General features: G+C 42.0%; 1 protein-coding gene across 1 annotated transcript; it reads right to left on the reverse strand.

The window, feature by feature from the left end:
• Positions 1–10,146: 10,146 nt before the first annotated feature.
• On the reverse strand, positions 10,147–12,045 carry LOC309556550 (zinc finger MYM-type protein 1-like; the record flags this gene model as incomplete). Its single annotated transcript, XM_082258999.1, has 1 exon — positions 10,147–12,045. The coding sequence occupies one exon, from the start codon at positions 12,043–12,045 to the stop codon at positions 10,147–10,149; it is 1,899 nt and encodes a 632-aa protein (XP_082115125.1).
• Positions 12,046–12,270: the final 225 nt, after the last annotated feature.

Here is a 12,270-nt window from a genome sequence, read left to right on the forward strand (position 1 = left end):
CATTAAGGTCAAACCTTAATCCCACAGAAAATGTATGGAGGTAGCTGAAACTTCCAGTTGCCAAGCAACAGCCAAGAAAACTTAAGGATTTAGAGAAGATCTCCACCAAGTACTAAGTCATGTTTTGCTTCGGGATCAAATACTTATTTCACTCACTGAACTGCAACCTAATTTATAGCATTTTGTGTTTGTGTTTTTTCTCGATTTTTGGTTGATAGTCTGTGTCTATCATTTAAAATACACCTATGAGAAAAATTATAGACCCTTAATTTCTTTGTAAGTGGGCAAACTTATAAAAACTGCAGGGGATCAAGTACTTATTTCCTTCGTATTATGTTGTGACATCAGGAAAATATTTTCAGATGGAAACTAAGGACTTGTATTATCTTACTAAAAACACCATCGCAATGAGAAATTATAATATTGCCAGGAAAAGGTTCTCTTTTTGAAACATGAAATTGGAGTCCTTACACAAAGAGCATGATAGAAAAAAACAAGCCATTGAGATATATTTATGCAAGCTGGTCCCAGTAATGAACGGTTCACCCAGCTACAGTGCCTTGCAAAAGTATAAATACATTTCATTCCACTTCATGATTGTGTCCCACTTGTTGTTGATTCTTCACAAAAAATTACAGTTTTATATCTTTATGTTTGAAGCCTGAAATGTGGCAAAAGGTCGCAAAGTTCAAGGGGGCCAAATACTTTCGCAAGGCACTGTATATCAGAGCAGTAGCTATATACAAGGTGCTACTAGACAAAAGTTACAGACATTATTTTAGTCAATTATTTAACCAGTTCTGGACTAGAAAGGTTTGCCCCCTTAATGACCAAGCCAATTTTTGCGATTCGGCACTGTGTTACTTCAACAGAAAATTGAGCTATCGTGCGACACTGTACCGAAATAAAATTGATGTCCTTTTTTTCCCACAAATAGAACTTTCTTTTGCAATTTTTATTTTTTGCGCTATAAACAAAAAAAGACCAACAATTCTGAAAAAAAAAAAAAAAAACGATATTTTTCACATTCTGCTATATAACATTCCCAAAAAAATTATAATTTAACAATCAAAATTTTTCATCCTTTCAGGCCAATTTGTATTCTGCTACATATTTTTGGTAAAAAACCCCGCAATAAGCGTATTTTGATTGGTTTGCGCAAAAGTTATGGCATCTACAGACTAGGGGAAAGATTTATATAATTTTTTTACTAGTAATGGAGGCGATCTGCAATTTTTAGTGGGGCTGCGACATTGCAGCAGACAGATCGGACCCCTAACTGACATTTTTGACACTTTTGGGGGAACCAGTGACATTACTACAGTAATCAGCGCTAAAAATATGCACTGTTACTGTAATAATGACATTGGCAGGGAAGGGGTTAACCTAGGGGTGATCCAAAGGTTAAGTGTGAGCCTAGGGGAGTGTTTTCTAACTGTATGGGGGATGGGCTTGTGAAATGACCATAGAGACCTGTGATCCTATATAGAAGGATTACAGGTGCTCTGTGATCATTTCAGAGAGAAGAATGGTCAGCTGTGGTTACAACAGCTGACCGTCCTTCTCTCTCAGCATTGAGCGATCGCTGGTGCGCAGCGGCAATCGCGGCCCCTGGCCCTGTGCATCCGCATCCCGCTGCCTAGTGGGGGCGGGAGCGCGTCGCTGCCGGCGCTCGCTTGCCCGCCAGCACCACGCGCGTGACCAATGTAGAGATACGTAAAACTGTGGCAGGCGGTCGGCAAGTGGTTAAAGGAGTTGTAAAGTCAGCAGGTTTTTTTATCTTGAAAATACAAAGCAAAAGAAGGGCGCACCAGCCTAGCGCATTATCCTCAGCAAGTTTATTTGGATAAAATTGTTTAAAATCAAATACTCACAAACAAACAAGAAGTTCAGGCACATCAATTCCATACACCTGCCTCCTACCAGAGGATCAACGTCTTTACTGGAAGCAGAGGGCTGACGCGTTTCGAGGCTGTGCCTCTTCCTCAGAGCCTGGAGGCCATGGTCAAGTCCATAGTTTAAATATAATATGTAGGGCCAGGCCTCCACATGACCCCTGGGGGATGTGGGAGGAGATATCGCCCAAATGGGCGTGGCTACACAGCCAATTACCCAAAAGCTGTTGCAAGTCACAAATGTAGTTTTTTTTCTATGCATTAAGATAAAAAGTCTTCTGTGTGTAACAGCCTCATTTGGCCCCCTTAATACTTAGCTGTGCCCCATCTCTTTCCGGCGATGTCCACGAGTCCCTTGGCGGTCTCCTGATTGGCTGAGACGCAGCATCGGTGCCATTGGCTCCGGTGGCTGTCAATCAAAGTCAGTGTGCCAAACAAATGGACACACAGAGCTGCAGTTCGGCTCGGGTGTCCCTATAGCAAACTCCTTGCTGTGGGGGCACTTGGCAGGAGGGAGGGGCTAGGAGCAGGGAAGGAGGCGGGAAGAGGGATCTGAGAAGTGGAGGATGGGCTGCCCATGTTTGTTATTTTCTTTTAATTTAGAACAAGACTTTACAATCACTTTAAAGTGGAGTTCCGGCCTATTTTGCAACTTTAGTGATTCCTGGAGTGCTCGCTATGCTGATCAACAATTGGGCATTTTCAATTTTTTTCGGGGGTCCCTTACCTTATTTTCAGGGCATTTTTGATTGTACTTCCTCCTTCCCCCCCCCCCCTCTGTGGCCGCGGCCACCGACATCACTTCCGCCTTTGCATTGCATCCTGGGAGCCGTTTGTCATCACTCCCAGGAGGCTGGAATCAGGAAAAACTCCCAGAACATTCCCTGGAATCAGGAAGAAGGACACAGCAGTTTACACTGCGGCTTCAGATGCCCACATCTAAGATGGCCGCGCCCAGACAGCGTTTTTAAATGTAAGATTTTGACTAAAATTCAATACCATACACCTTGTAAGTATGAGAATAGCGGTTCTGTAAAGGGCGATGGATTAGTATTATAGGGGTATTTTTAGTTAAAAAAGGTATTTGAGGCCGAAACTCCGCTTTAACTTTAACGGTCCCACATTCTGTGCAGCAAATATTGCAAACAGCCAAACTAAATATTTCTCTAATGAAAGGTTCATAAAATCTGAATTTGTATCTGTTGTTTATGTACAAATATAATAATGAAAAATGTATACATTTAAATCCAGCCACCTTATTGCCTGTATTACAGGAGACTGGGGACAAAGAAAATCTACATGTGTTAAACTAATGACGTAGGAATCAGCTGCTGTGAGTCCAGTGCAGGATACACTCCCTTAAATCCAAGATGTTTATTTTTTTTTGGAGATTTGATCCCGGTTTCATACCGAGGATGGCAATACCCATACTGAGTATGCAATTCTCACTCAGAAGGGTGCTCTGTATTCAGATTCATTGGATGCTTCTTCCTCAGCTCAATAAGCAAAGCTTAATGCTTTACCAAAGTCTGTGAGCTATCAAAAGGGTATACATTTACATAGATAGTAGAGATTTAGAGAGCCTTTGGGGTGGTGCATTTTGGTGCCATTTGAAGGCCTAGAAGGTTTCTATTTACTTCAGCAGGTAAACCAATCAAGCATGCTAAGTTAATTGATTGTCTGTCTTCAGCTTTCCTGCTTCCTGCTGAGGTAGCCATACCAACGTTAAAACTCACACAGGAAAGCAAACCAGGTGACTAATGGCCCGTACACACGATCTGAAAATCGGACGAAAAATAACGCTTTTGAAAAGATCGGACGATAATCGGATCGTTAGTACACAGCTTATGAGAGGCGATCACGACAGTTCGTCCGATATTATCCGGTCGTGCAACCAAAAAATGTTTTATTGTATTATAACACATTGTACGATAATCGTATTATCAGTATGTTGTTCGTACGAAAAAAATGGTGAGCATTAGACAGCGCATGAGTGGAAAGGAAAGAACGACCCGTCACACGCTACAGCCTGGTTACGCATACCGGAAGCTTTTGGCGCATTGTACGAGGAAATTCGTATTGTAAGTAACCTCTCCCGTTTGCGATATAATTGAGAGTGTACTAGCAACCAAACAAAAACGGACGGAATGTCATCCGATTTTCGGATCGTGTGTACTGGGCATAAGGATGCTGCATTACAGCCAGGGCACTTGCTGGGTCTGTGCAACTCACAGATTCCACCCTAGTTCTGGCCCAGTAGAGCTGGGATTAATAATTATACTGTAAGGACATCAGAACAAGAAGAACAAATGGTCCATAGGGGGCAACTTTTTATAAAACAGGACAGTTATTTTGGAAAGATGTAGAGTGTATCTTTTTGTGTCTGTTCCCTACTGCAGTAGTTATTTGGAACCACTAATCTATATGAGGATAGGAGTTTCCTATCTATAAAATTTCCAAAACAGTTGTGAATGAAGGAATCTGTTCTCTGAAAGGTTCTCTTTTTTCCTTCAGCCCATGTCTCTCACATGTGGTATCCCCATACTCAGGAAAAGCAGCTGAATGTATTTTGGGGTTTAATTCCACATATATCCACGGCATGTGTGAGCAATATATCATTTAAGTGACAACTTTGTTTAAAAAAAAAATTCCCAGAAACTTGTGGCAAAACATAAAATATTCCATAGACTCAACATGCCTCTCAGCAAATAGCTTGGGCTTTCTGCTTCCTGAAAAGGTGTTATTGAGGTGGGTGTTGTGCTATCTTGGCATTTCAGGGCCTCCAAAACTGTGATAGGTAGTGAGGAAGTGAAATTATCATTTTACGCCCTTTGAAATCCTGAAGGTGGTGAGTGATTTTCGGCACCTGTACACTGCTAGGCTCCCAAAAAATCTCACACATGTGGTATCTCCCTACTCAAGAGGAGCAGAATGTATTTTGCGGTCTAATTCCACATATATCCATGGCATGAGTGAGCAATAAATCTTTTCAGTAACAACTTTGTGTAAAAAAAAAAAAAAAAAATGTTTTTTTGTTATTTTCCAAACACTTGTGACAAAAAATTTAATATTCAATGGGCTCAACATGCCTCTCAGCAAATCCCTTGGGGTTCTACTTTCCAAAAAGGGGTCATTTAGGGGGGTTGTACTGCCCTGCCATTTTAGCACCCCAAGAAATGAGATAGGCAGTCAGAAAGTAAAAGCTGCGTAAATTCCAGTATACATACCATAGTTTGTAGACGCAAACCAATAAATATATGCTTATTGAGACTCTTTTTTTTTACCAGACATGTAGCTGAATAGATTTTGGCCTAAATGTGTGACAAAATTTGAGTTCATTAGATATTTTTTTATAATAGATAAAAGTCGAAAAATAACATTTTTTTCAACATTTTTAGAGCCCATTCACACTGATCCGACTTGGACCGCGACTTGTCAGCCTGACAAGTCGCGGTCCATCGCGGTCCGATTGCTCGGTACAGGAACCCTTCTAATAGGAGCGACACAAGTCGCTCCGACTTAGAAAAAGGATCCTGTACTACTTCGGGGTGACCTGGAGCGACTTGCATAGACATTCATTTTATGAAGTCCTTGCAAGTCGCGCCGAAGTCGCAGTGCACGCGACTTCACAGGTCGCCCCCGAAGTCGTGCCGCTGCAGTGTGAACCGGCACTTAGTCTTCTTTACTTTATATCACAAAAAATAAAAATTCCAATGGTGATCAAATACCACCAAAAGAAAGCTCTATTTGTGGGAAAAAAAAGGACAACATTTTTGTTTGGGTACAGTGTTGCATAAGTGTGCAATTACCAGTTAAAGTAGCGCAGTGCCAAATTGCAAAAAATGCTCTGGTCGGGAAGGTGGTGAAACCGTCTGGGGCTGAAGTGGTTAAATAAATGTATTACATTTTATTAAGAACTCATACAAGGAAACCCCCCTAAACTGATAAACTGATACCCTGGACCCTGGTAGAATCATCATCTTTTGGCTTGCCAAATCCCTCTAAAATCCCAGTAGGGAATCCCCTTTCTCCAGACATTTTGGCTTGGACCACAGACCCATGTATGTCAATAATTGGTTGGAGTTAGGAACTCATTTGTGTGGGGATCACCTGACTTGTGGAGAATTTTATCAAGCTGTGAAATGACTGAACTTGCCTAAGTATTCAGTTTAAGATAGACATAAACTATTATATCCTTTGCCAACAGTTTGGTTAGCCCAGTTTACAGGAGCTGAAAGATATTGTGGGAAAATTAAACGCAGGTCACTGTGTAGTTGTCAATGAGTAATGACAGATATGTAAATACCTCTGCATAGTTACTGAGAATACACAAGGATTCCGATGACAAAACCATTTAGCCTTGCTTCGATAGTGTAATGATATACTTTGGAATGACAGCTGTCAGAGTGTAGAAGGGTATCATAACTGCAAGGAAAGATGTAATTAGGAATTCCCCACTAAAGAGGTAGTTTCCACGTCAGACAAAGGAATTTTAGTGGGTGGGAGCCATCCTAATATAACTAAGAATGTTTGTTCCTTTCATTACCAATAATAATGTACAGTACCTTGTAAGGGTTTCTATTCTATGATGATCAGATATGACTTGTAAAATATTCTGGGAAGAAGAGATAAATACAATAAGGTGTTTTTTGGTGGTTTCAATATGGCTCCTAATTGTTACCAAATTTATATACAACTTTTCTGGACTTTTTTTTAGGCCAAAAAATCCTTCTGTAGCTTCATTATTTTACAGTTTTTTTCACAAAGGAAAAACTGTGGATAAAAAAAGTAAAATAAACAAATTAAAGTGACAATACACAAATATTGATTGTCACACAGGCCACCCTGCTCCCCAGGTAAATCCCACAACCCAGCACCATCTCTCAGTTGAAATAACTACCTCACTCCTCGATTTCATCGAGCTAGGGGCCGTAGCATGTTGACAGGGCAACCTGGCATCAAGGTTCAGAATGCTTGGCTGTGGGATTGTGCCCCAGTTTAGATTTAAAGTAGTTGCAAACCTCTGACATGAAAAATTAACAAAGCATATCCTTCTATAATGGAACTTGCCTCAATCCAAAACATTGAGTGTGATTTATGTCTGCTGTCTTGTTCCTTCGCTGTCTGATTGAGTCATTTCTGACAGGCTGTACTTAGTCCAAGGAATAGAGGGGGATGGGGGGAGGGAGCTCCAGCGCACAACCTGTGATTGACAGCTTGTGCTATACATGTTTCCCTAAGAGATTTTGTAGAGGGGTATGTCCCTCCCCTTCACTCAGGTCCCAAATAACATTCACTTCTCTCAGACATCAGATCACCGGCCCCTGCCTCTGGAAGCTAAGAAAAGCTGTGTAAATTCTGGACTTTGAATGGATGTAGAGAAGAGATTGTAGCAGGTAAACAGGTACAATTTATGGGGGGAGATTTGTTTAACATTTGTGTAGAAGACACGGCAGCAGGTAAACAGGTACAACTTATGGGGGAGATTTGTTTAATCTCTGTGTATCACCTGAGGCTAGTAAATTCACTGGATATATGTAGGGGTTTACAACCACTTTAATTACCTGAAGCTAGGGCCAGAGGTGTGCATGTAAGAATTATGTTTTTCTTTTTGCCTGCCTTGGTGCCTGTGTGGACCAAGAGCTGTGACCAGGTGCCCAGGACTTGTCCCTTCTGTCCACTGAATCCAAGACTCTCCTAGTGCTCACTCTGATCTGCCTCCTGCTGTTGGACTCCTCCTCATCGCCAAAACAACTACTCTACAATCATCAAAGCTTCAACTATGAGTAGTTCACGCCTATGCACTGTGATTGCTGCCCTATGATTGGCTGCCATGTAAAAAACTGTCCTTTGATTTGCTGCCTTGTAATCTGCTGTCCTAAGAACTACTTTCCTGTGATCCTTTGCCCTGTGAACTACTCTACTGTGTTCAGCTGCTCTGAGCATGCTGCCTGTCCCCCACTGTGCCCAGATTGCTGCTCTGTGCCATAGGATCTATTCCTTGGTATGCCCTATTGTTGTGTTAAGGTAGCCACTTTATTTGAATAGGCTGCCAATAAACATCACAGACCTAAAATTGCATCTGCACCATTTTTAGCATACCACAGGGCATTACATGTCAATACCATGCTGAATAGAAGGTGTGTTGCTTTGGTGCATTGAATGTTTACACTTTGGTGAAGGTTTGCCAAATGGAAAAATCCGTAATTTTGTGGCTCTATGAATTTTTACCCAAATCACATTGCTTGTTCCCTACTGGGGTATTTAACAAGCAGAAGGAATTACCAAATAAATATTACAAGATTCAAATTGATGTAAGCAGAGGAAGAAATCAGAGTCCACTTATGGTCAGATCTTGTTAGCAAAAAACTGGGATGTATGGTCAAATCTCCAGTTAAATTTATATACAATTAGATTACAGTGGTAAAAAAACATGTTATATTGCTGATAAAGGTAGAAAAGTTAATGGCTGCGATGCTCTCATCTGTATTTTTCAGGTATGCTTTATATGTGTGGACTGGTACTTAAAGAGGAATGTTACTTCCCTTTACATACTCACCCCCCCCCCCCCCCAGTGAATCCAGTGCTATCTGGTATAAGCCATCGCTCCATCTAAGACCTCCAGGTCCCGTGCTACCATCTTCTAATGTGAGGTTGCCAGGGAGCCGGCTGTCTCTTACGGGTTCATTTAACAAGCCCCCATAATGATGCATGGACGTGAATGAGCAGTGCAGTGGATATTTTTCTGGCGCATGTGTAGGCAGGTGCAGTCTATTTTTTCCACTGCAGGTGGTGCTCAACTGCAGTGGCAGTGCAGGGGAAGGAGATGTGAAGAGGAACATGGTTCCTCTATGGTTTCCTGGGGCACTGGGGCAGTAATCTGGCTGGATGATGACAAGCCATGTGACTTTGGTGGCCATCTTGGGTCAGGCAGAGTCTATTTAAGACACTGGCTGTTGAGTTTGGCGTGCATTTAGCATGTGGGTAGTATAGGGTTAGGTTACCTGTCTGTCAGGGACAGTATTAGTGGCAAGAAAAGGTACCAGATGATTAGGTAAAGTCTAGGGTTTTGCCACTTCTTCTGAAAACCTCCCCTGGGCACGGACCGGTCAGGCCACATTCTGCTTCTCAAGACTGATGCTGTCAGTTCAGCTGAGATCTGCTCTGCTACATCTGCTGTTCATCTGTGAGTGTTCCCCCGACAGGTTGCCTTCCACCAGGCATGTTGTGAACTGTTATATTTTGTTTACAATGTAAGTACTTTCTTTTGCATCTAGAATGTGTGTGAGTTACTGCAGATGTTTGGCCAAGTGGTAGGAGAGGGTGAAGATCCTCTCTAACGTAACAACGTAATGGATTTTGAAGCCTGGGCTGGTTGGCTTTAACCCATCAAAAGGGTCTGGTGGGAGACAAATTGTCAAATAGTTGAATTCCAAACCTGGTTGATCAGAAAAAAAATTATTTTTGTACTCACTGTAAAATACTTTTTCTCACATTTCATTTACGGAAGCAGCTTGACATTTTAGCAGGTTATACATCAAGTAATTCTATTAACCAATGGCAGCAATAGGAGGGACATTTAAGTTGCAGAAGTAATGGTGGAAGCCTTGCCTCCTGATGACATCCAGGTAGCGACAAAACACGTAGGGATAGGAACTTCTTATGATGCAACTTTCACCAGTTGGAACGCACGCTGGCTCCTGATCCCAAAACCTTGACAGCTCTCACCACATCAAGACAAAAGAAAAATCTCCTTGAGGTGAACTGATACCAAACACAGGCAAGGTAACACAATATTTTCAGGTGGAAGGCAAAGACCACTTTGTGTAAAAAGGAGAACTTTGATGTCTATGTAAGTTCAAATAGGGCTTCATACAGGACAACCGTGAAATTTAGATGCCCTTCAAAACGAATTGATGAGCAGTGGCGGTTCTACATTAAATTGCTCCCCGGGCGAGACTCCCTCCCGGCGCCCCCCCCCCCCCCCCCAAAAAAAATAACATGACAAAACTTCACATTTTGTACACACCACACGTTTTATTGTAGTAATATTATGTCATTCCGTAACAGACCAATTTTTGCAAAATAAATAAATAAACTGCTCATAACTTAAATATACTCTGTACAAACCAATATTATTTAAGAAAAAATATTTTAAATTATTAAGAATAATATACAAATAAAATATAGAATAAATCACACTAAAGAAAATAAAATTATTTCACTGCAGAACAGAAAACACAAACTGAAACTAAAATCTGACATTTCTGGCCTTTCTAGATGCAAAGTCATCAATAATGGCATCATATGAGATATGCTCCCCTACTGAATGATTAATGCTTATGACAGCAAGGCCAGTGAGCCGTTCCTGAGACATGGTTGACCTCAGGTATGTCTTGATTAACTTCAGTTTGGAAAAGCTCCTCTCTGCTTGAGCCACGGTCACTGGCAGGGTAAGTGCAATCCTGAGAGCAGTCCAAAAGTTGGGGTAGATCTCAGATAGATCCTTACCGTGCATGAAAGTGATAAGCTCAAGGAGGCTCATGGTTTTTGATGGCAGGTGAGGGAAGTTCTTGATTTCCTGCAAAAGCTCTCTATTGTCCAAATCAGAATGCCCTTCGAAGTGCAGTGTGGTACCTAGTACATTGCCCTGCTCTGCCAGCTCCTCATCTGCAAGACTAGGGAAATTTGTCAAAACCCCAAATTTGTTTTCCACATTTTCCAATGTGGTAAATCTCTCCACGATGGCTGACAGGGCTGCATCAAGAACAACATTGAAGAATCCAATCTCCAACTTTCTAAGGGCATCACTGAAAGGCTCATCATGTGATTCATATGAGAAGTGGCGCTTTGTGGACCTCACCCTTTTTTGTTTCAAAACAGCTTCCACATTAATTTCTTCACAAATGTCTTTGGCCGCCATCTGTGCAGTCACAAAGCCACTTGCCCTGTAGCTCTGGAGACCTTGCTCAGTCTTCTTCAAAAGATTCACAGCTAGGTCGACATGCATATTTGGAGACTGCATGAGTTTGCTGACATGCTGTATTGCAGATAGCATGTCATACCAAACAACCGTGCAGATGCTGAAGCGGTACGACCCCACCTCCTCAGACAAAGACTGGGCCTCAGCCTTTATAGCAGGGTTTTTGGTGTTGTCTCTCACCTCAATTAAAGCCTCTCTCACGGCAGCTCCGTGGTACCTCATGGGCTCAACGCTCTTGACCTTGCTCTCCCACCTTGTTTCTGCCCACATCTTTAAGGTGATGCTCACATGGTTCTTCAGAATGGACCATCTTTGGGAGGAGGCTGAAAATAATGTGTAAAGCTTTTGCAGTACACCAAAATAGCTCATAGCATCCACAGATCCCTTAGCAGCATCACACACAACTAAATTTAATGTATGCGCCCCAAATGGCACAAACAGAGCTCTGGGATTCTTTTCTAAGAGCCTGGCTTGAACTCCCTTATTTTTGCCTTTCATGTTTGCCCCGTTGTCACATGATTGTCCTCTGCAGTCATCAAAAGGAATTCCTAACTCCTCAAGTCTTGTCAGGATCATGGATGCCAAGTGCTGCCCTGTGGACTCCTCTGCCTTCAAAAATCCCATAAAATGTTCCCTGATATGGGGCTTCTCCATCAGTGACACCACTCTAATGACCACTGACAACTGTTCTATGTGGCTTATATCTGGGGTGCAGTCCAGAATTATTGAAAAAAACTTTGCCTGTTTGATGTCATCCACTATATCAGATATGATTTTGCTGCCTAACAAATCAAGCAGCTCATTCTGCACATGATGCCCTAGGTAGCTGTTGTGACTTGCTGTTCCTCTTTCGACACGGTTGAGGTGATCTTTCATAATGGGATCAAACTTGGCCATAAGTTCGACCTCTTTGAGAAAATTCCCATTTGATGGTGTGAACAGTGTTTCTGTGTGTCCCCTTAGAGCCAAATTTCCAACCGCCAGTGACTGTACAATAGCAGTGAGACGTGTCAGCACTGCTCTCCATCTCACCCTCTCAGCCTCAAGTAGTGCCTCCTCCTGCTTATCAATAGTTTGTCCACTTCTTAACCTCACTGCCAGTTCCTTCCATGCTTTCATGCAATTGAGATGTTCTGTACTGTTTTCATGTGATGTGAGTGCTCGCATGTTTCCAATTTGCCATTCCTGAAATTGTTAAATGAATGTTCCTCTTGGAAAACAATTTGCAGCAGAAGCAAAAGAGGCTGTTGTTCTTAATGGAATATATATTAGCCAACTTCTTGCCATCTTTTCACCACTAACTAATGTCTTTTTAAAATATTGGTGATGGCAACTTCGTCCATCACTCTCATTCCTCTGGAAAACAAAGTCAGTTGGCAACCTACTTGGTCC

This window comes from Pelophylax lessonae (assembly GCF_965119305.1).
Source record: "Pelophylax lessonae genome assembly, chromosome: 5".
NCBI lineage: Eukaryota > Metazoa > Chordata > Amphibia > Anura > Ranidae > Pelophylax > Pelophylax lessonae.